General features: G+C 42.8%; 1 protein-coding gene across 7 annotated transcripts in view; it reads right to left on the bottom strand.

Moving 5' to 3' along the window:
* DIP2C (disco interacting protein 2 homolog C) overlaps nt 1-26,331 on the bottom strand; it is a 308,047-nt gene that overhangs the window by 122,224 nt on the left and 159,492 nt on the right. For 4 of the 7 annotated variants that reach the window (XR_011248191.1, XM_069547940.1, XM_069547941.1 and 1 more), the window contains exons 2-5: nt 23,849-23,920; nt 22,152-22,319; nt 11,242-11,352; nt 474-599 (exon numbers count right to left, since the gene is read on the bottom strand). Coding sequence is in view for 5 of the 7 variants with exons in the window: in XM_069547940.1 (XP_069404041.1) it covers nt 474-599; nt 11,242-11,352; nt 22,152-22,319; nt 23,849-23,920 (477 nt within the window). In the remaining 2 variants the exon portion in view is untranslated. The remainder of the gene's footprint in view (nt 1-473; nt 600-11,241; nt 11,353-22,151; nt 22,320-23,848; nt 23,921-26,331) is intronic. The other 3 variants (XR_011248192.1, XM_069547942.1, XM_069547943.1) reach the window with 1 other exon arrangement.

Here is a 26,331-nt window from a genome sequence, read left to right as displayed (position 1 = left end):
CTCGAACCAGCGTCTCCTGCATTGCATGCAGATTCTTTACTAACTGAGCTACCAGGGAAGTAACTGCCTAAATTTTTCAATTCATTCAATTTCTTAACAGAACATTACAACCTACTGATAGCTTGAAGACTTGAGAATATGCATACACCAGTCTAAGCAGAGAAGAAATCCAACGTCTCTTGCTGTGTGAAGAATTAAATTTTATACGACTTTAACAAAAGTCTGTATCATATTTATGAGTCTAAAAATCTTAAAATGCATATTTATATAGACATTACAATGCATACATAATCATGCCAATTTTCCTTCCAAGTTTAATTTAGAGCATATACACTGTTTCTGGACTTCTGGTTCTCAAAAACCTGAATTATAGCACCATGATTTTGAAAGCTAAAGAGACTGCAGTTGCTGGCATTAACCTAATTCTAAGGCATGCTCATCCCTCTCTGAAGCCAACAGGGCCTGCTGCTCACCTGGGGGTGTGTAGGCGTCCATCGAGGTCTGCACAACCAAGGACCTGCGTTTGGAAGGCATAGGCACTGCCATCTTCCTTTCTTTGTGTTTAGCGAGCGCAGCCTGGACAGCTTCTGTATGGACGTCTGAAACAAAGCGGGAGCTCAATCACTCCATTGTTTGGTGAAGGCCCCAAGGCCCCAAGGCCCCAAGCTTCTCTGCCTTGTTTCTGTTCCTGTGACAGAGTCTATCTTCCTACAGACACTGTCACAAATGGAAGAGTAGGGAAGGAAGGAAAGTAAATATATGCCTGACAGTTTGAAAGCTCCAGGAAAAAGGCATTCAAATTCATTTGCAGACTTTTAACTATTCATTTTATTACCCTGGAATCTGTATAATCAGATACTAGATATAAATCTCTGTGGTGTTTTTTTTTTCTTTAGTCCTTGATCTTCAAATATTTCTTCATGGGTCACATTTTCCAGCTTCATAATTCATTTCCATGTCTGTTAAGGGAAGTAGGTACACCTTATAGGCTGTACAGTAATGATTTTAGCTAACAGTTTAAACATCAGTTATGGGACAGTCCTTATATTGGGTAATCTTTGCATATTAACCCATTACATTAACTCCACCCATCTTTTTTAAGGTAGTGGCCTCAGGACTGGGTGTGGAGAATCAGTTGGACAAGGTACTACCTGTCATGTAGGTCACTTTCTAAAGGGCCAAAGACAGACAAGAGACTATCATATGGGAGAGGAATGGAAATCAGATAAAAAGACTGAATGGCTACTTAATTGTGAAGCCAGGGAAGAGATCTCTTACTGGGAAATCTGAATAGTAAGATGAGAAACTCCGAGACAGGGAAAAATTAACTCAAAGGCCCTGCACTGTGCAGGAGGGTGGTGCCAGCAAGACACATACAGCACCAGCCAAGGGACCCACCAGGATGAGGGCTTGGCAGGAGCGGTTCTAAGTCTGACAGGGAAGCATGGGCTTGAGGAGTAAGAGAGGATGAGGGATCATCCTGGCTGCTGGGAAGGAGCCATCTAGAGAATGAGACAGGAGCCAGGAAAGCGGCCAGAAGGCAGCAGTCAGGGAGTATGACTACACTCACCAACTTCCACACGTTCTATGGAGGAGGCTCTTGTTATTCCCATTTCACAAACAAGAAAGCAAAGGTGTAAAGCCCTTCCAGTGTAACTTGTCAGTGGCAATGACTAGGTATGAACCAGGTGTGAGCACCTCCAGGGCTCACATCTTCACCACTAACCAACCACACTGTTCTGTAACTGCTCCTAAGAAACCCCACCGTGTTAACATTTGAGAATCAGGTCAAACACAGACCAGCCCTCAGGCCAGATGCAGCCTGCATTCTCCTGGTAATAATGTTTCAGTGGAAAAGCAAGGCATCATTTCTGTGTGTGTCATCTATGGCTGCTTCCATACTGTAAAGCAGGGCTGAGCAGTTGTGACAGAGACCATAATGGCCTAGAAAGCTAGAAATATTTGCTATCTGGCCCTTTACAGAAAATATTTGCCAATAATTGTTCTACACCACATCACATATCAAACACAATGACTTTATTATTTTTTGTTCAGACTGTGTGTGCACTGCTCTTCTCTCCTCATCTAAATTCAAAGTACTTTAAGACAAAAACCCAGTTTCTGGTCTCTCTTAAAACTCCTAGATTGAAAACTGGTGACTGAATGACTTGAATTTACATTACTGAACAAAACTAAAGAGCTCATTAATGAGAACACTGGTTCTCCACACATCAAACACTTTGCTTTATATATGTCTCCTTCTTAAGTTTTTGGATGTAATTTCAAATTTACAGAAAATAATCTGCAAGGATAGTACAGAGAACTCTGGTATAACTTTTACACAAACTCACCATTTATATTTGACCCCATTGCTTTCTTTACATGAGTTTTTTCCCTAATTATGTGAAAATAAACTGCAGCTACCATATTTTTCTATACCTAAATATTTCAACATATTTCCTATAAACAAAGATATTCTCTTACATAATGTGAATTCTCAAAATTGGGAAATGTAACAATGATAGCCTTTGTGTGTGTGCTAAGTTGCTTCAGTTGTGTCTGACTCTCTGCAACCCTATGGACTGCAGCCTGCCAGGCTCCTCTGTCCATGGGACACTCCAGGCAGGAATACTGGAGTGGGTTGATGTGCCCTCCTCCAAGGGCTCTTCAAGCAAACAAACCTATGTCTCTTACGCCTACCTGCATTGACAGATGGGTTCTTTACCACTAGTGCCACCCAGGAAATCCAATGATACACTACCATCATCTAATTCAAACTGCAAGTTCAAATGGTACCAATTGTCCCAGTAACTTCCTTTGCAGTTATTCTGTCTTTCTAGTCTGTGATTCAATCCAGGACCATGGGTGCACATATTTATTAGATTTTCTTTGCCCTTGTAGATTTGGACCAGTTTCCCAGCTTCTGCATTCCATGAAACTGGCCATTTTAAAGGATCAGTCAATTCAGTCACTCAGTTGTGTCCGACTCTTTGCAACACCATGGACTGCAGTATACCAGGCTTCCTTGTCCATCACCAACTCCCGGAGCTTGCTCAAACTCATGTCCATTGAGTCAGTGATGCCATCCAACCATCTCATCCTCTGTCGGCCCCTTCTCTTCCTGCCTTTAACCTTTCCCAGCATGGGAGTCTTTTCCACTGAGTCAGTTCTTCGCATTAGGTGGCCAAATATTGGAGTTTGAGCTTCAACATCAGTCCTTCCAATGAATATTCAGGACTGATTTCTTTTAGGACTTTAAAGGATACAGGCCAGTTATTTTGTAGATTGTCTTCAGCCTGGGTTTTCTGATATTTCCTCATGACTAGATGCAGACCATGCATTTTAGTGGGGACTTCACATAAGCCTGTCCTCTACTGATGGAGGTAACTTTGGTCCTTAGTTAAGGTGCTGCTATGAACACAGGGGTGCATGTAGCCTTTTAAATTATAGTTTAATGATCTTTACTTCTAATTTCAAATTCCAATTGTTTATTAGCTGGTATGTAAGTGGCTTTTTTTTATATTAACCTTATATTCTACAACCTTGCTATAATCACTTATGAGTTTTTGATTTTTTTCTTGATTCTTTAGGGCTTTCTACATAAACAATCACATCACTCCAAACATGTATACTTTTAATTTCCTTTACTTAACCTATTGCATTAGCTAAGACTTTCAGTATGATATTGAAAAGCAATGATCATGAGACATTTTTACCACGTTGTTGATCTTAGTGGGAAGTCTCACCACTAAATATTAACTGTATTTTTTTTCATATGCTTCATCAAATTGAGGATGGTCTCCCCTACTCCTAGATTGTCAAGAATTTTTGTCATAAAGGGGTACTGGATTTTGGGAAATGCTTTCTCTGCATCTATTGACAGGTCTTTTTTTTTCTTTAGCCTGTTGATACTATAGATTACATTAACTGATTTTCCATTGTTAACCCAGCTTTGTATACCTGGAATAAATCCCACTTGGTTGTGTTGTGTAATAGTTTCTGTTTTTGGATTTGATTGGCTAATATTTTGTTGAGGAATTTTGCACCTATGTTCATGAGAGATACTAGTCTGTAGATTTCCTTTCTTGTAATATCTTGGTTTAGTTTTTGTATTAGGTTAATGCTTGCCACATAGAATAAATTAGGAAGTAGCCCCTCTGCTTTTATCTGCACAAAGAGAATACAGGACACAGGTACAACTTCTTCCATAAATTTCTGATAGACTCAGCAGTGGACCTATCTGGGCCTGGTGCTTTGGAAGGCTATAATCGTTTCAGTGTTGTTAACAGACATAGGCCTATTTAGATGGCCTCTTTCTTCTTGGGTGAGTTTTGGCAGATTGTGTCTTTCAAGGAATGGGTCATTTTCATCTAGGTTTTTGTATTTGTATTCACAGAGTTGTTTGTAATATCCCCTTAATATTCTTTTATTGTCTATGGGATTAATAGTAATGTTAATTTCTTCATTTCTGATTTAGTAACTTGTGTGATTTCTATTTTTTTCTTAACCTGCCTAGAGTATCAGTTTTAATGCTCTTTTAAAAAAATAGGATTTAGGCTTGATTTTCTCTATTGCTTTGTTTTCAAATTCATTGTTTCTCCTTTTATTTATTTTCCTCTTTTAATTTACTTTCCCTACTTTTCCTGGCTTCTTAATGCATCTTGAAGCTTTTCAACTATACCATTCAATGCTGTACGTCTTCCTCTAAACAATGCTTTGATCCTCTGTATTTTCATTTTCTCTTCAATTCAAAATATTTTAAAACTTCTTAAGACTTCTTCTTTGACCCAAATGTTATTTAGCACTGTGCAGTTTAACCTCAAAATATGTGGGGATTTCCCAGTTATATTACTGATTTCCAGTTTAATTCCATTGTGGTCTGAGAGTATACTTTGATTTCTACCACTTTCAGTGTTATAAGGTGTTTTAAGGCCCAGAATATAGTCTATCTTGGGGTATCCAGCATGAAAACGTGTATTCTGTTACTATTAAATCCAGTTGACTGTTACTATTAAATCCAGTTGACTGATGCCCTTACTGACTTTCTGCCTGCTGGATCTGTCAGTTATCAATACAGAGATGTTAAAGTCTTTGTCCATTTATTCTTGTTTTACTGGTTCTTATCTCACATGTTTTTTCATATTTTGTTGTTGGGCATGTACACATTAAGGATTATGACCCCTTTACAATTATGCAATGCTCTTTTCTCTGATAATTTTCCTTGCTCTGAAGTCTGCTCTACGTGAAATTAATATAGTTACTCATGCTTCTGGATTAGTGTCTGCACTGTATCTTTCTACATCTGTGTCTTTCTATTTCAAGCGGATTTCTCAAATAGACAATATAAGTGGGTTCTGCTTCTTACCCACTCTTGACAGTCTCCACCTTCTATCTGGTGTACTTAGACCACTTACTAACAAAGTTATTATTGATATACTTGGATTACTATTTACCATGTTTGTTACTGTTTTCTGTTTGTTGCATTTGTTCTTTATTTGTCTTCCACTCTTTTCCTGCCTTTTCTAGCTTTAACTAAGTATTTTATAAGATCCCATTCTTCTTCTCTTCTGGCCTATCAACTATGCTTCATGTTTAAACTGCTTTCAGTGGTTGCCCTTGAGTTCATAATATATATTTCACAATTAATCTCAGTTCACTTTCAAATAACACTGTAACTCTAGGGTGGTATGAATACCTTACAACAGAGTATTTCTAGTTCCTCTCTCCTGTAACATTGTTTTCATTCATTCACTAATTAATATGCTGCTGCTGCTGCTGCTGCTAAGTCTCTTCAGTCATGTCCGAATTAATATGCTATCATCACCCAAATGTTTATCTGTAAGATCAATTGTGTGTGTTAGTCACTTCAGTTGTGTCTGACTCATTGCAATCCTATGGACCACAGACCACCAGGCTCCTCTGTCCATGGATTCTCCAGGCAAGAATACTGGAGAAGGTTGCCATGCCCTTCTCCAGGAGATCTTCCCGACCCAGGGATTGAACTCACATCTCTTAAGACTCCAGCACTGGCAGGAGGGTTCTTTACCATTAAGAATAAGAAAAACTAAGGATTTTATCTTCATCTATTCCTTCTCTAGCATTCTTCCTTTCTTTATGCAGACCTGAGTTTCTGACCTATCCCCCTTTAGTCTATCAATGAGTTAATTCTTCATTTCTGCTACAGTGTTTCTGAATTCTAGCAATGTGTCTAGTCTTTCAGAGTTTCCATTACCCACGCCCAATTCTGGGGTCAGCAGTTTGCCTGACGACCTCAGTTCTTTAATGCCTCAAAGAAGGGTTGCTGGCAGGTCAAGAAATGACAGTTAGAACTTGACATGGAACAACAGACTGGTTCCAAATCAGGAAAAATGTATTGTCACCCTGCTTATTTAACTTATATGCAGAGTACATCAGGACAAATGCCAGGCTGGATGAAACACAAGTTGGAATCAAGATTTCTGGGAGAAATATCAAGAACCTCAGATTCGCAGATGACATCACCCTTATGGCAGAAAGTGAAGAAGAACTAAAGAGTCTCTTGATGAAAGTGAAAGAGGACAGTGAAAAAGTTGGCTTAAACTCAACATTCAGAAAACTAAGATCATGGCATCCGGTCCCATCATTTCATGGCAAATAGATGGGGTAGCACTGGAAACAGTGAGACTTTATTTTCTTGGGCTCCAAAATCACTGCAGATGGTGACTGCAGCCATGAAATTAAAAGATGCTTGTTCCTTGAAGGAAAGCTATGACCAATCTAGACAGCATATTAAAAAGCAGAGACACTACTTTACCAACAAAGGTCCGTCTATTCAAAGCTATGGCTTTCCCAGTAGTCATGTATGGATGTGAGAGTTGGACTAGAAAGAGCAGAAGAATTGATGCTTTTGAACTGTGATGTTGGAGAAGACTCTTGAGAGTCCCTTGGAATGCAAGGAGATCCAACCAGTTAACCCTAAAGGAAATCAGTCCTGAATATTTGCTGGAAGGACTGATGCTGAAGTTGAAACTCAAATACTTTGGCCACCTGATGTGAAGAACAGACTCATGGGAAAAGACCCTGATGTTGGGAAAGACTGAAGGCAGGAGAAGAAGGGGATGACGAGGATGAGATGGTTGGATGGTATCACTGACAGATGGACATGAGTTTGAGCAAGCTCTGGGAGTTGGTGATGGATAGGCAGGCCTGGTGTGCTGCAGTCCACAGGGTCTCAAAGAGTCAGACACGACTGAGGGACTGCACTGAACTGAAGCCTTTTCTTGTGTAAGGATGTGTATGAGGATTTCTGTGCTTCCACCACACACCCAAGTGGAAACCAAATCTACATCCTCTATTCCAATTTTTTTTTCATTATTTTCTCATTTCTTCTTTTTGTAAACTCATTCAGTTTCTCTTTTCTGGCTTCTTAAGTTAAATCCTCACTTAATTTCCAGGATCTCTTCCTACCCAATATAAGTATTTTTTGGTAACTATTGTATCAATGTCTAAGTACTGTTTTGGTGTATTCCATAAATTGATTAATCACTTTTTTTTTTTTTACCTGAAATACAAATCCTCTTAGCACATCCCTGCTTCAACCAGAAACCTACCTCAACCCAACTACCTATACATATTTCTGAAATCCAACTCTGTGTTTTTTTTCTGTTAAATGACTAGGCATTAATATCAAGCTTTATTAGTTTTCGACAAGCAGACCTTTAAAAACTGTCTTCAGCTACATCGTCTGCCTTCTCCTCCATATTTACACAACCTTCGGCACAACCTAGCACAGCACTATGAAAGACAACTTTCTGTTGTGGTGGTGATTTTCCATATCTGCACTGCCCAGTATAGTAGTCACTTATCTTAAAATGTGGCTAGTAAAAAAAGCACAGAAACAGAATTTCAAATCTTATTTAATTTCATTAATTTAAATATAAAATTTCTCTTGTGCATACTGACCATCATGCTGGATGATTCAGCTTTACAGAGACAGCTTGTAACGCTGTCTAGGAATGCTAAGTGGAGTATGCAGTCTGATTTAAGCCTTTTAAGAAAGAAAATGTTATTTTTTGATTTATACCCCAAAATTGATTAAAAACTTTAAAGTTTTACTTATAGGATTAAAGCTTTGATATTTACTGAATTACAAAGGAAACTGAAAAACTTTTAAAAATACATGACTTCATAATCACGGATTCTACTGGCTTATAAGAATAACATCATCATGTCAGGCAGCCTCTGGAAAAACCCACTGTACATTCACAAAAGACTAAAAGAGGCCAGTAATGTGTTAGCATTATCCTGGAAATGGCTTGTCCTCACAGACCTTCCTGAAAGGGTCCTGAATCACCCCCATAGCTCCCTGGCCTCTGAGCTCTTCCTCCTGGAGGAAGACAGCACTCCATGACATTCGAGCTGGAATGAACACAAAAGGTAGATGTTTTCTAGGTACCTGGTAAATGCCTATTTATTCATTCACTTTCCAAATCAAATTTTAGTTCCCAAAGGAAATTATTTAAAAAGAGAGGTACACATTACTCTATAAAGAATTCCAGTAGGAGTTCATTACCATGTAAGGCAATGGGTTTAGAAATGAAAATATATAGCCAAGAGATATTAAGTCTGTGGCTATATGGTTGACCACACTGACTGTTAATTAGGTCAACTGTCTAAAGGATAACAGAATTACCTCTTGGCTGATAAATTTGGTCATTGAAACAACTAAAGTAACTCTACTGCTAGTGGTCAAAGAATTTCAGAAAGCAAAATATTCTGAGAGTCACAAAACCTTTTCTCTTAAATGTCCTTTATCTTCTGTGCTGGTACAGGAGAAAATAAAATCCTGAAACATGTACACTCAAAACAGATTAAAACAAGCTTCTAAGATTTTATACCACTTTAAAAAAACAATATATGAGCATAAACTCTAAAAGAAAGTAACTTAGCATTGAAATGCCTAAATTAAGAAAACTGATTAGAGTATTTTAAAACCAGGAAACAGCAGATAATGACATAGCAAAGGAGACTATCAAATGAGCCCAGGGATGCCCCAAAGGCCCTCCTTAGCTTTCCTCTAGGGTGGATGTCATCCCATATGATGGTGGCACTGAGTCAGTTAAAGAAAATGAGAACCCAGCTGAGCTTTCAAAACCACATGGAAAGATCCTCTGGATATGTCTGCTCCTTAAAACTAAGCAGTCATTATTTACTCAAAATTAAGAGTGTAAATTAAAAACAAAATTTTTTAACTATATATGGAATAATATTTTTCACATCTTACATGATAATTGAAGGAATACCTGGACTATTTTTCATGTATTCTCTACACAGTAAGTAAATAGCTGGAGCAAATTCCACCACCTTTAACCTACAAATGGGAAACTGAATTCTGGAATGGCAGACCCAGAGAGGATCATCTATACAGCTATACAACCTAGACATCTCAGGGTCACCAAAACCCCCTGTTTCACATACCCCTACCTTAACTCACCACATCTCATGTCTCACTGGCACTGATTCATATCCTGTACAAATACCTCAGGTGTCCAGGGGCTTCCAGATCCTCTCTTCTAACTCATACTCCACAGTGCTACCAAAGTCATCTGCAAACCCCAACCTGCTCCAATTGTGACTCACTTAAAACCTTTGAATGGAACCCTATCATCTTCAGGATAAAGTCCAAGTGCCAAAAGATATGGATGAGAGTGAGCACTTGTCTACTGTCTGTCTATGCACATGCCTACACATATATCTGTGTATGTGTACATGTGGGTCTCTACCTGCATGTCTCCCATATATGTGACTATGTACATGTATCTACATGTGTGTGCATGATATATAAAATGCACAACACAATCATGACAAGGGAGTAAATCTTAGCATTCCACAGCAAGTTGACAACACATATGTATGTGCTACCCTTCTAATTAATCTGAAAGGGGCCTCTGAGATGCCTGAATAACGTAAGACAAGCTCTTGGTATGTGTGAGGATAAAACTACCTGTGAAAACACAGAATGTAAACTTGGTTACAAACCCGTCTTCATTCCACCCCCACACACTGTCCCAGGCATCAGGCCTGAGACAGCCAAGAAGGCAGAAGGCGCAGCACTGAAGCTGCACTGGCCTTCTTCCTAGTTTCTCCAGTCCATTCTTCTTGCTTCTGCACATAAAGATTCCTGACGCCATAAAGTCTGTCTTATGCCATCTTCCCATCTAGAAAGGAGAGCTGGGCCAGGAAGTCAAGCACGCAGCTCCTGAGCTTGGTGGGAAGGGTGGCGGCTTATCCTTCAAGTCCTCAGTAAGGGAAAGACTCACAACACTGAGAGGGTCACAGGGTTGATCCACCTGCCTCCATGTGAAGTGTCTGAGCTACTTCACTTTTTGCAGTCTCAGCTTCCTCTTCTGCAGCATGAAATAGCCATATGTATGTCACCATTCTGTTATAAAAACCAACTGAGGTAACACCATTGCAAGTACTTGAAAATATAAAGTGATATATAAATATTATAGTTTGGATTGTCATCATCAGCAATCCACATGTATCCTGAACTGGTGTCCCAGCAACAACACTTACTGATAATTTTCTTTAAAAAAAATTATAGTTAGGGAATCAGTAGGAAACAACTGGAATCCAGATGGTGGAGGAAAAAATACTCAAAAAGTTAAACATTAATCACAATACAACTTCCCTGATGCTAAATTAATGGAAGAAATTTAAGTCTGTCAAGCCCAGATGACTGCTATAAAGCAGAATTATGAAGACAGCATTCTTATACGCAGTGTCATAAAACGCAAAGGAAATAAACAACATACAAATTATTAAGAATTTTATTTCTTTTTTGAAAACTCTACTTGAAAAAACACTGAGGTTAAAAGAGAAGGAAAAAATACTAGCAACCAAGATAGGAAAAGTAAAACCAAGATTTTTGAAACCAGTGTTAAATTTTCTAACACCTAAAAAATGAGCAAAATTTGGCTTACAAAAGGTTACTACATTTTAAATTATTGTAACATTCTAAATAATGGAGACTATCTTAAAAATATAAAAAGAGTTACTTTTTACTGAATTTTGTTGTGTGCCCTGGAGGGTGTATCTATGGCTGAGGTAAGAGGTCATCTGCATATCACAACCAACCACAAACACCCGAATACACTGCTGTGCATTCACACAGCTTCTGCAGACGTGTCCACTCATGCGTTTCACCACCACCCACATTACATCTGGCAACATGTAGTAACTGTAATACATTGAGCTTACCCGACCGATAGCGCTCATCTCGTGACCCTGAGGACCTTCGGCGGTGATAGCGAGAGGCAGAGGAAGGAGTAACCGGAGCCCGGCGCTCTGGAGGCAAAGCTTGATCCACCCCTGGGTTAAGGAAAACAGCAAAGTAAGGTGAGGTTGACTGGCAGTTGGAGTTAACTAACTTTGCCAAGCAAATTATCTGGTAGAATGAAGCCCTGACTCTCTGTTTTCCCACAGCCAAGCTAAAGCACACAGGGCAGTGGGCATGGAAGGCTGGGACAGCCCAGATGAGGAACAGGAAAGGAAGCACCAGTCCAGGCTCCTTCCTGTCACAAATGCCTGTTATGCACACATGAAGTGATGCAGAGTAAGCCACAGCAACAATTTTTAAAATTATAATTATCATTAAACTAAAAGTAACTGTAAATAAGTCTTGCAGAGTCTTTTTATAATCCAGGTTGCCAGGACTGAACATAAACTTTCATCTTTCTTCATTCAAAATTTCAAACTCTTGCTACCTTACTCCACCTGATGTTAAACAACTGAACAAGCCACATTTCAATATAGCTTTGAAGAATTACCAAAACTGTTAAAATCATCAGATAAAAATGATTCAGTATCTGGCCAAAAGCTGACCTAACTCTAGCCAACATGTCAGCTATTCAGAAACAGAGCCAGAGGCACAATCCAGAGAAAATTACTAGGTAACTACGGGAGAGATTTAATTACCACAGTTCAGAATAAGGAAATGCTGAGCATTAAAGATTAACTGCTGTTTCTTCAGAAAAAGGCCAGTAATACTTGACAGAAAGTGAATCAGAAAAAGCAATCTTAACCCCAAATTGTCTAGTCCCTGGCTTACCATGAGGGCTCCACAAGAGCTAGCTACTTATCCTTGAGGTTTAATACTCCTCTTACGCTGGTGATTTCTGCACCCCATTTCTTCACAGAATGTCCGTGGACTCCACATATTACATTTGCTATGTTAGAACGGCACGAAAGTACACTGTGCACTGGAGCTCTGTGCTGGGCTCCATGAGCCTTCATCTAGCAAGTGTGTTAACATCACTGTCATTAATTAGCAGTTCTTGTCACTGAACCATTCAGAGCTCCAAGTTTTTCTCAAGTTATTACTACAAATGATCTTTGAAAAAATTACTTTGTGAAAGAATTACTTTATACTTCTAATCAAACAGATGCACATAATTTATGAAATCAAAGAGTACTATTAAGTCTCATAGAAAAATAGTAATTACCTGGCACTTACATTATTGAACCTTAGAATTCTAAGCAACATTATTCATATATTAAACATTTTAAAAATTTATTTGTATAAGTGTATTTATTTGAAAATTATATATAATCATTGTCTTTCATGCCAATTACTGTCGAGAAGTTAAATTATTTCATCTTTAAGTGGAGGATAATTGCTTTACAATGTTGTGTTGGTTTCTGTCATACATTAACATGAATCAGCCATAGGTAAACATATGTCCCATCTCTCTTGAACCTCCCTCCCATCTCTCACCCCATCCCACCAGCCCTCTAGACTGGCATAGAGCACCGGGTTGGGCTCCCTGCATCATCCAGCAAACTCCCCCTGGCTGTCTATTTCACATACGGTAGTGTGTATATGTCAGTGCTCCTCTCTCGATCCGTCCCACCTCCTCCTTCCCACTCTGTGTCAAGTCTGTTCTCTGTGTCTGCGTCTCTATTACTGCCCTGCAAGTAGGGTTAGGGTTAGGGATAATCACTGCCTTTCATGTTAATCACTGTCAAGAAGTTAAATTATTAAATGCGAATCTGATGCTATAATCTTTATGTAAATCTGTTTATTTTTTTCTTCTCTCCTCTGTCACCATTTACACCTTTTTTTACATTAGGAGCTGCAAGCAAGCATTACATTCTGCAGCATAACCAGATCTATTTCCAGCAGGTCTTTTACCCAGGCTATTCCATTTGCCCAAAGAAGAAAGGTCCAGTCTCTTGCCTGTGACTAAGCATGGTGCTCATCACCAGGGTGGAGCTGTTCTCCCTCTCCAGCACTGTGCTCTGATTTAGGGCCCCTGGAGCGGTACTACCCAGTGTCCCTGACTCTGGAGGCTCTTAGTTCCCTTTCTCCAGACAGCAAACTTCTCTGCAGGAATGCAGAAGGAGTGATCACCTGCTGCCTGGAAGCCATGCCTACCCACAACGCCCACCACCATGGTTTCATCAGTCCATTCATCTGCTGCCTTCCTCGCTGTGGCCAAGTAAGGTGCCTCTAATCATCAACCTTATAGAGCCTAAAAACACATCATTATTTCTCCAATCTCCTGTCCTAGAGATTCATACTTTATCCACTTACTGATATCACAGGGCAGCTCTGGGAAGAGGCAGAGCTAACAGACACTGCCAAGCTGCCACGATTAAACAGTGCCTCACACACACACACACACACACACACACACACACACACACATTTAGCTTCCAATCTCAGTACTGTTATCCATCAACTCCTTTCAAATATGCTTCCTGGAATTAGTTTCAACCTTGACCCTTCCAGGTCCATAGGTGGCCATATCCTTCCTCTGGGAAGTGCAGTCACAGCACCTGCAGACCAGCTATCAGTTCAGTCACTCAGTCATGTTCAACTCTTTGCAACCCTATGGACTGCAGCACACCAGGCTTCCTTGTCCATTACCAACTCCCAGAGCTTGCCCAAACTCGTATCCATTAAGTCCATGATGCTATCCAACCATCTCATCCTCTGTCGTCCCCTTCTTCTCCTGCCTTCAATCTTTCCCAGCATCAGGATCTTTTCTAATGAGTCAGTTCTTCACATTAGGTGTCCTAAGGATTGGAACTTCAGCTTCAGCATCAGTCCTTCCAATGAATATTCAGGACTGATTTCCTTTAGGATTGACTGGTGGATCTCCTTGCAGTCCAAGGGACTCTCAAGAGTTTTCTCCAACACCACAGTTCAAAAGCATCAATTCTTCGGCGATCAGCTTTCTTTCTGGTCCAACTCTCACAGCCATACATGAACTTCTGGAAAAACCGTAGCTTTGATTAGATGGACCTTTGTTGGTAAAGTAATGCCTCTGCTTTTTAATATGCTGTCTAGATTGGTCATAGCTTTTCTTTCAAGGAGCAAGCATCTTTTAATTTCATGGCTGCAGTCACCATCTGCAGTGATTTTGGAGCCCAAGAAAATAAGGTCTCTCACTGCTTCCAGTGCTTCCCCATCTATTTGCCATGAAATGATGGAACCAGATGCCATGATCTTAGTTTTCTGAATGTTGAGTTTTAAGCCAACTTTTCACTGTCCTCTTTCACTTTCATCAAGAGGCTTTTTAGTTCCTCTTCACTTTCTGCCATAAGGGTGCTGTCATCTGCATATCTGAGGTTATTGATATTTCTCCCAGCAATCTTGATTCCAGTTTGTACTTTATCCAGCCCGACATTTCACATGGTGTACTCTGCATATAAGTTAAATAATCAGGGTGACAATATACAGCCCTGACATACTCCTTTCCCAATTTGGAACCAGTCTGTTATTCCAAGTCCAGTTCTAACTGTTGCCTCTTGACCTACATACAGATTTCTCAGAAGGCAGGTAAGGTGGACTGGTATTCCCATCTGCTGAAGAATTTTCCACAGTTTGCTGTGATCCACACAGTCAAAAGCTTTATCGTAGTCAATGAAGCAGAAACAGATGTTTTTCTGAAATTCTCTTGCTTTTTCTATGATCCAATGGATGTTGGCAATTTGATTTCTGGTTCCTCTGCCTTTTCTAAATCAGCTCAACTATACGACATGTAACTTAGTGCTCACCTGCTATGGACCCCACACTTCTGTCTTCAGAAAGCTAAGTCTGCATACAGCAGTGTGAATATTTACTCTCAAAGGCAGAAAAATAAGAGTTTACAACCCAGGGTTTTAAAAGTTTCAAAAAGAAAATGAATAAATTAGACAAAATAAGAATAGCTTCAATAAGTCACCAGCCTCAGGACATTAACAGAGATTAAAATAAAAGTGTGCATACTTCAAATATTGGATTTTACCTGACCTCACTGTGAATGAAATTTGAGGTAGCTTAAACATACTTTAGTCAAATAAGCAACTCCAAATTAGAATGACCCGGTACACAGGAGAACCTGGGGCAATAACCAAGGGGTCCTGCCTGCGACCCATGGTAAGAGGAGCTGACCACGTGCTGCTGGTGGGATGGGCTGCCTCCCAGCAAGAGTAATCACAAATAATCTGTAAAACACATAGTCACAGCCCAGTATTCAGCACTTCTCGGGTCTCACACTCAGGCATCCCTGAAACCTCGCTCTCGGGACAGCCCAAGATGGCCAGTGTGTCCTCAATAGAAGGGAGGGTAACCCAAGGAAGGTGGGATAACTGTCCAGAAACACGCAACGCAAGGTGGATTAAAAAAAAAAATTCTTCTCAGGTAAAAACATGACAGAGACCAAGACTGGATCTCTTCTTCCACAAATACTGATCAAGCACCCCCGCTTCAGGTCCCACATGAACTGCGGACAATGCCATGCTCTGAAGGTGGTGCCCCAACCTGCTGCCAGCAGTTTGTGACCCTGGGCCTCAGTTTCCCATCTTTAGGCAGCACTGACAGGTACAGCCAATGCTTTACAGCACTGGTATAAGCACTGTATATTTACTAAATTATTAACATAGTTGTATGAGACAGGCGTCTGCCATTTCACTGGGAGCAACTGAAGGCCCAGAACTGTGTCTGTGCCACTCCAGCAGTGCCCATCCATGTGTGATGGGCACCCCTCCCTGGTGCACTCAAAGCCAGGCAGAGGCCAGGCCCCTGAAGCAGAGGCTCCCTGCTGTTCAGTGCTGCACTCCAGATGCAGTGGTCATTTGTCACACAGACCAAGTCCAGCTGGAACTCTGAATCTGGGAAGAGGTATTTTTGTGATCTCACCACAAAACTACTGTTCAACCAGTAGTCTTATAAAGAGAGTTGGGAACTGCCACAATTTCAGACTGTTACCCAGTAACAAACTTAGAGCAGCTAAAAGCTGCTGAGGTTGTGTGATGAAGGTGTGTGCATGGATCCTCACTTTAGGCATGTTAAGAGTCCAGAAAAGGCAACAACTGTCTGGCTGTCTGCCTGCAGCTGAGTGCTGCCCCTGGCTCACGGAAGGAACTCAGGAAGCACTGTCGAACCAGTAAGTAAAACATTTAAGCCTCATGCAGAGGGCTGCAACATGTCAATTCACACACAATTCAGTGAGTTTTTGTTCCATCTAGAATCACAATGGGACTCTAAATAAAACTCTTCATCAGAGGGGGGAGAGCAGAGATGCATGCGAGGAAAAGAGGCAACAAAAGGACAGCAGAGAGAGTAAACCACAGCTGTCCATGCCTCGGAGTGTGCACCCTCCTGAACTTCCGTTTATGCATGTGGCACATCCCCAGCCCATTCTCAGACCCCCAGCAGGGAGCCTGCACTTTATTCTCAAGGTTAAAAGTGCGCTGCCCTGACCCTTCACAGTCAGATGCCACCTGCTGCTCCAGGCACCCTCTCCACCCTCAGGGCCACTGCAGCCATGAACGTCAGTCTCTCTTCAATCCAACCTGGCTGCGCCTGGTTCATGCCTCTGCACCCTGTGGACCCCAGAGCCGAGGCCCAGGCTCCTTCCCTGACTGCCAGCCTCTCTCCACCTCATGCTCCTCATGAGCCACCTCCCACTCCTGCCTCCAAGTTCCTGTCACAGAGAAACAGTTGCTGTTCCCAAGTTCTTGACCGGCTTATCACCACTCACTCCTCCACATGCTTTTTCCTCCGCAGAGCTGAAAACTTTGTTTGAGCTCAAGGGTTAGAAAGCAGAGAAATAAGCTTTTTTAAAAAATTAGAATGTCAGTTACTTTCAACATACGTTTAAGAAAGGTTCCCTGAAACTAACTTAATAATGTAAAACAACTATACTTAATTTTAAAAGGCTCCTCAAAGAAAACCTTAACAGCACAGTTCTGGCACCTAACAATCCACCAATTCCAGATTGTTAAACAAATGCAGTCCTCTTATTAACACTATGGAAAACCAGACACTAGAAATCACAGTAATCCTAAGAACAACCTAAGAATAAGGCGTACAGGGGCTGGTCCATTCACCATGACACAACGGTGCACTACAGGCCAGAAAACCTGCAGTATAGACACCATATAGTTGCTCAGAATATTAAATGTTCTAGAAAAAGTCAGTATTTCTAAATTCAGATAGTAAGAGAAAAACACTAAAATAACACCTTGGTTTACAACAGTTTTTCATGAAGGACATGTAAAACAAAACAAAGATCTTGCTCCAAATTCTGGTCTTATTTCAACTGCAGACAAATCACTGAACCTCTGAACCTCGGTTCCCACACGTGTTGGGGTGCAGACATGGACACGGTAATAAAGAGTGACTGTTACTCCCAGGACCCTCATAGTGACTCAAGGCTCTCCGCTCCCCACCTGCAGCGTTCATGGATCTCAGTGTCCTGCGACCTCACTGGGCACGCCAAGGGCTCTCACTTAAGTGAAAATATGCACTAGATAGTTGGTAAAATTGCCAAGGATCTTTCCATATTTGTACACTGGCAAGTTTTGAATCCTCCCATTCTCTTCTAGCACATAATTATACTTTGCTTCCCACAACAGAGTGAAGTGAAAGTTGCTCAGTTGTGTCTGACTCACGATCCCATGGACTGTACATACAGTCCATGGAATTCTCCAGGCCAGAATACTGGAGTAGATAGCCTTTCCCTTCTCCAGGGGATCTTCCCAACCCAGGGATTGAACCCAGGTCTCCCACATTGCAGGCGGATACTTTACCAGCTGAGCCACCAGCAAAGCCCAAGAATACTGGAATTTATTTCTAAAACAAGTGCAATCAAGGACTTTGCCAGAAAATAAACAGCACAACTATAGTACAGGCAAGAAATTTACTCCTTTCATTTCATACTGACTCAAGTCAGAACAGCACAAAACAGACAGAAGCTTCACCATCACCACAGAAACATCTCCCCAACCATCGGGCCTAATTTTTACATTGTTGTCACCATTGAGTCTACTTTACCCTCGACCAGCATAAAGCCCTGCCATAAATCAGTATAAATTTGCTAACCATTTTCCTACTCATGTTTAATTTGCACAGGGACTCATGCCTGAAAGGTGCTTCCCTGATAGCTCAGTTGGTAAAGAATCCACCTGCAACGCAGGAGACCCCAGTTCAATTCCTGGGTCAGGAAGATCCACTGGAGAAGGGATAGGCTACCCACTGCAGTATTCTTGGGCTTCTCTTGTGGCTCAGCTGGTAAAGAATTCTCTTGCAATGTGGGCAACCTGGGTTCGATCCCTGGGTTGGGAAGATCCCCTGGAGAAGGGAAAGGCTACCCACTCCAGTATTCTGGCCTGGAGAATTCCATGGACTGTATAGTACATGGGGTCACAGAGAGTTGGACACAACTAAGTGACTTTCACTTTCATGACTGGAAGAGTGTAGACGACCTGGACCCATAAGGGTTCATGAGAGCCCCTACTCACTGTGCTGAGCTTGTGTCTCATCCCCACATCCTAGCACTTGGCTTCACTCAGCAGTGAGGCAACTTTGGAGGCAACAAGAGTATGTCTTCAAGACCGTGGCTTCAAGTTTCATTTTCTTTATAGACTGTCCATAAAAAATCCATATGAGCCTGGTCCAGGGGATAACTCCACTCTCAACTGTCCCCTGCCCTCCCTTCCATGGAGGATCGGTTGTTCCTCAGTAACTACTGGTGTCTGGGGGAGGACCCTGACTGGTTCAAAGGCATCAAAAAGAACAAGAAAACCATCCATCCATCCGTCCAGTCAGCAGCTGTGTGTGATAAAATAAGAATATGCTTTAGACAACTTAGGGCACCAAGTTGTGTATCAAGATCATGACCACAGCTTACCTAGGATACAAGTCATTACCTCTAGTGATGAAAGTTCCTTTCCTGGAGCAACTCAGTCTGGAAAGAATTCATGCTAAGTCACACGCCATCCCGATTTAACTATTCATATTTCTCCTGTTATTTAACCTTGCACGCTACATCTCATCCATCATGAACAGGTGGCATGGCCCAGGAAGGCCCCCAGGATCAGCCCTGGGTCCCTACAAAGCAGGTCAGAGGGGCAGTTCACTGCTGTGCCCAGGGAGGTAAGGCTGCACTCGGGGGACAGGACTCTCCAGCAGGATAAAAACAGACCAATGGTGCACCAGGTACCAGAGCAGCGCAGCAGGTGTGAAAACAGATCTGACACCGGGGCAGTGCAGTTGTGAACACGAAGCAGCAGAACCAATCAGGCACACAGTGCCAGGAAGCTGCACTTCCTGTAGCATATGAAACACAATGGCCTGTCCTAACCCCAGGGAGCAGGGAAGGAGTCCTTGTTGAAGTGACACTTACACTGAGCTTTAAGAGGTGCGCAGGTACAGGCAGAGGACACAGCATGTGCTGACAGTGTGACATGGGATGCAGGCTGGGGAGCTGGAGGGAGGCCAGGCAGCTATGTGTGAAGCCCTTCTGGTGCAGACAAGTCTGCACTCCCAGTGGGGCCATCCTTCTCCAGTGGAGCAAGGACGGACGATAAACTCACCCTCACCCTAACCTAGAGAGGTTCCTCTCTGAGGAGGCTGTCCACGTGGACCCCAAGGCAGAATCTCAGAGACCAGGAGGGAAACAGACCTGCCCTCTGATCCCTGCAGCCAAACTCACCAAGGTTTTCACAACAATGCATTCACAGTAAGTCCCTCTAACAAAGCACAAGCTACCTGCTGCTGGAGGAAAGGCAAGCTGGGCCTGGAGAAGACTGGATTCACATTAAGTCATCCGCTGCTCAGAAACACTGGATGCCAATCATGGAGAAAGTAATACCCAGCCAATACACACATCATGACAACAGAGGGACTACATCTGGTTAAGGAAGATTTCATTCTTCGCGGTAATGATGGAATTGTACTACTTCACGTCACCATGACCTTGCCATGAAAGCAGTGAAGACTCACTTATAGACGCTGACACCATGTTATTAGATATCCCTGAACAGAGTTGTAGAGAGTGGATTCTGTCTTCTAATTTTACAAATTTTAGCAGGTTCAGAGACTAACAAAAGAATACATAGCTGAAAAACTCCAAGAGCATTAGTACCAAATAATTTCTCCTGAATAATATTTTCTCTTTGATGATGACTTTTAATATATTCTGACCCATTACTTGATTAAACACGTAATTTTTTTTTCTTTCCAGCTCTGGACCCTTTCCCTCATCTAGTTTTAGGTGAGCACTCAACACCATGCTCCCTGAAGTCAATATACCTTTGACTGGGTTCCCCGGTCACTCACTTCTGGGAAGAAAACCAGGGAAAACCTGCTTCCCCAGCACTCTTCCCTGGGATGGGGTAACGCACAGGAGCTTAGACCCAGGGTGCATCTCTTGCTCAAAGCTGCGTAAGCCATCCTAATCCACAATCATGTGTCCCAAACAAATTCCCCATATTTGGGACCTTTGAAATATCCCGCAGATCCCAAAGATCTTTGAAATATCTTTAGAGTACTTTCTAGAGAAGTCTTTTTCTCTGATAAATAAAAATAACATAAAAAAAGGAAAAAAGGTAAAGTTCATCAAAACACAAACTCCCTTTAGAAAAGTGCAAAGCAGGATAAGGGTAACTGAAAAGGAAAACAAAATGTTTCTCATGAAGATCCTACACCAAAAGTGTCATTTCTAAGGCTGACCTAGTCAAGAAAGAACCCTCTGATGCAGAGCCGCGCACTCTCCTTACTGCTCCCCAAAGGCAGTTGTGTACAGAGAGTGACTGTTCACCCAGGGCAACTTCTCAGCATACAAATCAGCATAAGAATTGCACAACTATCTGGGCATCCAGCTTCCTGACCCCAGCATGCCCCGTGAACCTGCCTTCTCCTTCCCGGCTGGGGATGGTAGGGCAGGAGGCCCACGGACCAGCATTCCCCAGCAGCGCTCTCAGCCTCATGCGTCCATAGGAGCGGGAGGCAAACAGAAACTGTGATGGGGCCTAGCAGCTAAGGCCCAAGTCTGCCACCTGCCCATCAATGCTCCACTTTTGCTCACAAGGACATGACTCATGCCTGTTAGCAAGCTGGCCTGGAGAAGACAGCAGAGGCACAGAGGGGAGACCAGGCTGTGTGTTCTCGTCTAAGATCCTGGGGATCAACTGTGGCACACAGCTTATTATCTATACATGATTCTCAATGTCTTTTATTTGAGTTTATGCTTATTCCTTATTGTACTAAAAGGTGCACTGAACTCATCTTTCTGAGCTTCCTATATTCAAAATATTGTTCACTTAAAAATAATTTTGACCTCTGAATAGAATCATCACTCTGTGATGAACCAGTTCAATTTTTCAATTTCAAAACTGTAACTACCCTCTGGAGATAGGAATATAATGGAGCTATGGACCCCACTTCCTGAAACAGATCTCAAGGGCCAGGGTACACTAGAGCTCATCCTCACCCAAGTCTCTGACTATGAGACAAAGGTCAGTGAAGATCAACAATTTTAAGAAAAAACTGTATGATCCGTCATGGATTCTTCTTTCCTAAGTGTTTTTTAAGTGGTGCTCCAGCTGCGAAAATATGGTTGCAAAAACTGAGTATTATATTTTAATAAAAAACACTCAGACCTGGGCCCTGAATCAGCAGGATAATCAGGGCCCAGGGCCTGTGACAAGCTCTGTGCCTGAGGAGCTCTGAAGCCTCGGTAAGTTGAATGAGCTGAAATGGAGGACGGGGCTGAGAAACATGACCTCCTAGGTTCCCCCAAGGCTGAGCCCTACACTTCTGTTTAGAATGGCATCAGGCAGACAGTCCACTGCAAACGTGCCCTGCCGTGGGATCTCTCTCAGTTAAGTGCGCTCACCGAAACGAAAGTAAAACAGTGGCCGGTTTCCTGCGGTGCTGGCCGCCCGCTCTCTGACCGCGGCGTCTCGGATGTCACACACCCCGATGTTGCCAGCCTGCAGCATTCTTCTCGGGGCTCCTTCACTGTGCTGCAGTCTACACCGGACCACGGCAGCTCCATTCGCTGCTGTAACAAGTTGAAAAAAAACTAATTAATTCAAACTTTAGTTTTTTTTAAATTTGTTACAGCGCCGAGCAGAGCTGCCGACCCCATGCAGAACAGCACAAAAAACACCAAGGGGACCACGTCACACAGGGCCACCCTCAGCGCCCAGCAATGCGGGTCAGCCTCGTCCTGGGACTGTAGAGGCTCCATCTCCCAGAGCCGTCTCCTAGGAATACACAGAACTGCTTCTGTTTCACTTTTGTTTGGTAAGGCACAGAAAATAAAATCTAGCAACACAAGGACCTACCGCCTCCCCACCAGCCTTCCTCCAAAACCACGAAGGGCCACCTGCAGATAGAAAGTCATCCCAGCAGTTCTGCTGGAGGATGAGAAGGAAAGCGGGGAGACCACACCTAGTTGTCTGCCCCCGTGTGTTCTCTAAAGCTCTCACACACGGGGTCAGCCAGACAACACACTGCTCTTCCATCCACAGCACATAGCTCCTTCCTTTTACAGACCAGACAGCAAGAAAACCCAGGTCGCCAGCTAAGGCAGCCCTGCACAGCCAGCCAATCGTTACATTAACTTTCTTAAGCTCCAAGGAAAGAAAGAAACCACACAAAATCAAACAAGGCTAAAAAAGCAGCATACTCAACACAAATGTCCTAGAAGGTGAGCTCCAGATGAGGACATACCCCCTCGCCCCCAACACTGGAGGCCATGTCACAGCCCAGGGAGCCAAAAGGCCTGCACATGTGGAGCTGAAGCTCTTCTAGCTAGAACATCTCAGCATGGCTTTACATCTGCGCCAACAGTGAACACTGCAGAGTCCATTTCTGCTGCTATCCTACCTCCTGGAGGACTTGTGTTAGCATTAAGCCCTTCCTGATGCCCAGAAAATTCTCAAGGTTGCCCTCAGAACAGAGGTGTTAACACCTGCAGCCCAGGGTCTCCCTCCTTTCCCTGAAATGTACAGAACCAGCTCAAGTGTAGAATCCTATGTACTTGCATGTGTGAAAACCACAGAATTAAACAGAACTTGTACTTGGTTGAGAATTCATAATGCAGACAATCATGTTTCAAAAAACAACTAACCAACCTTTACGATTTCAAAATCCCAGGCAGGATGTTACATCATTTTCTCAATTTGCTTCCCCCAACCCACACCAATGAAGTTAACAAAAACTGTTGAGTAACTGAAACTATTATCAATAATTTTAACTAAGCCAAAATTCATGTTTAAACCATAAACGTTCTTATAGTTTTTTATGATTAGAATATTTTAAAGTAATCAAACATATTATTTTTCTCTGTGGATGAATACCTATTACAATTATCTGGCACCTTCACAGAAAATTTCTATGTGTCTTCTGAATTCACAAAATATACTGCAGTCACACAAGGAGTTGTGTGGGGTTGGTGCCACCTCAAGGGCCTGATCCGCATGCAGTCTGGGGACTGGGGGAGGACTGGTGTTCAGCTGTTCTCTCAGGAGTTGCAGTTAACTCTTAAAACTGGACACCTTGTGCTACTCAGCAAGGTTTACATACTCGGAGGCTGGGGCAGGTAGGCTCCAATCAATTTTGATCTCTTCTTTTCATATCCTTTCTGTGTGATGTCACCTGTAAGAGAAGGAAAGGGAAGTTCAGAATGCTTTCACTGGTAGAGCTGAGCACTCAACTAAGAAGACACAGTCACGCATGTAGGTGTCTTCTGTTTCCTTATAATTTAAAAAGAAAGCACTTTACATCATTCACCTTGACTTTTCTTCTGCTTGCAAACATTCATTTAAGTTACATAAACCCTTTACAGCACATGCACACACTGGTCTCCAGCCCCTTCTCACAAGGTTTTGGCTCTGATGGAGTCCAGAATTAAGAGTATTGCAATCTTATTCACATCTGCAGGGCAGGAAACCTCCCTGATCTACACAGCGCTCACTAACTTAATCAACAACGGATTCTGCAGGTGTCTACCCCAGTGAGAGCTGGCCAAAACCACCAATAATGAGCATCTTCCTTCGTTAAGGAGATTTTTTTTTTTTTTTACTGATCAGACATGTCAGTTCCAAGGACTATACACTGGGGCAGTTCTGAAAATAAGTGTCTAAAGTCAAAAAAAGGTAGATAAAAACAAGGAGGACATATGACCTATGGAATCCAAAATATATGAATAAGATGTTTACAATTAAAACAGGAATTAAATTGCTAAAGCCAGAGATTCAAGGATCGTTCATTGCTAGGTTGCCAAGTACCTGGGACAGATAACCTTTATGACATGCAACAGCCTTTCCCAATTGCAATCTCGGACATACCCCAAATGCTGATTTGTGCCACTGAATTTTTCTGAAACTCTTAATTTTTCCCCTAATATTCTGACCAAACCATTATTCCTAAATCAGCTAAATATTAAAGTTTTAACAAAAATACAGCAAACAAATGAAAAGTTGTTGTGAGTCACACACAAGTTGCTAAGCCTGCTTTTCCTGGTGGTGAGGCTTGCTACGTCCAATCAATCCAGAGGCACCCTGGGCCAAGAACCGCCTGGGCCACCACTGTTCCCAGCAGTCCACTCCAGCCCACAGAACTCATGACTAGTCTATGTATACAGAGCTGTAAACAATACAGATATAGGAAGAAATATCCCCCATTGACTATTGAGCATTTTTGATGCTAAAACAAACTGACCATTCTTTGAAGACAATAAACCTATAAGAATGCTAGTTTCTGTGCTAACTGTGCTGCTGCTCAGCATTTTATAAATTCAAAACCAGCTCGCTCCCTCCCGCAGAGGGAATGCCCAGAGGAATATGTTAAGCACGTGGCAGGGGACAGAGCACTTGCGTGAAGGTGTGTTGGTGGGAAAATCACATACCAGCCTGCCAGAAGGTCACCTGAGCATGGCAGGTACCTATTCTTTACCTGGTGTTTCCCTCAGTCCCTCCCTTCCCAGTCAATCTCACAGGTGCTCTGCACAGTCCTGCCATCGAGTCCTAGTCTGGTGAACTAGCCCCTTCTGGCTTGTTCTTCACCCAAAGTTCAGCTCAGTTGTGAGGAGGAGATCAAGACAGCAGAGTAGGAAGATGCAGAGCTCACCTCCCACCATGAAAATTCTAAAACATATCTCCACGTGGAGCAATTCTCACTGAAAACTAACCAGAGACTGGCAAAAAGACTGCAGTAGAACTGAGGCTGTAAGATCAATCCACATGGAACAGGGTAGGAAGGCAAAAGAAGTGATCAGGTCAGGACCTGTATACCAGGGCACAGCTGCGTGGAACGGGAAGGTCACAGGGACGGAGCTCTGCCCTGAGGAGCAGACAGTCCAGCCACAGATCGGTGCGCTGGTCCTGGGGTCTGACGAGCACCCTGGCTGGTTGGAGGGCCTGCGGACTAGCAGGAGGGCTGTGGGAAGCCTGGGCTCCATGGTGAGCAGCACAGCTGGCTTGATCCCAAGCATGGCTGGTCTAGCCATGAAGGTTGCTCTAGCCACTGCCCATTTTTCACAGCCTGAGCCCAGTCCCGCCTGCTTCTCAATGGGGAAAGGGTCTGGCTGTGAGACTCAGAGCGGCGCAGACCCGAAGCAGTGACTGAGCAGGGTAGTGGCCCCACTGCTGGTGCTTACACAGGTGGTAAGTCAGCCCAACCTCTGTCTGGGGCTGAAACCCTCAACGCTGCTGAGAGCCCACACAGGCACCTCTTGATTCAGCATTGCTGGGTGAGGGGCCCGGTGCCGGGATGGGGGAAACATACACTTAAAGGGAACAGAGTGGGCTCAGACTTAACCCTCAGGGCTTCTGCTCCAGGAGCCTGGGACCCTGCCCACTCCACAGGGTGGTGGAGTCACCAAGCAGAGGGGAGCAGGGGGGAAGGCCAGCTTACATGAGGCTCCAGGCCTCACCCTTCCACCTCCAGCCCCTCCTGCTACCAAGGCCAGAGCTGCCAGCACACCCTGGGAAGACAGCACTTGTGCTCACAAGTAATGAAGCAAAAATAAACAGTTTAACAAATAAAGAATTCAAAGCATTAGCAAT

Source organism: Ovis canadensis, chromosome 13 (assembly GCF_042477335.2).
Source record: "Ovis canadensis isolate MfBH-ARS-UI-01 breed Bighorn chromosome 13, ARS-UI_OviCan_v2, whole genome shotgun sequence".
Classification (NCBI taxonomy): domain Eukaryota; kingdom Metazoa; phylum Chordata; class Mammalia; order Artiodactyla; family Bovidae; genus Ovis; species Ovis canadensis.
This window is presented reverse-complemented; position numbering and strand designations above follow the sequence as displayed.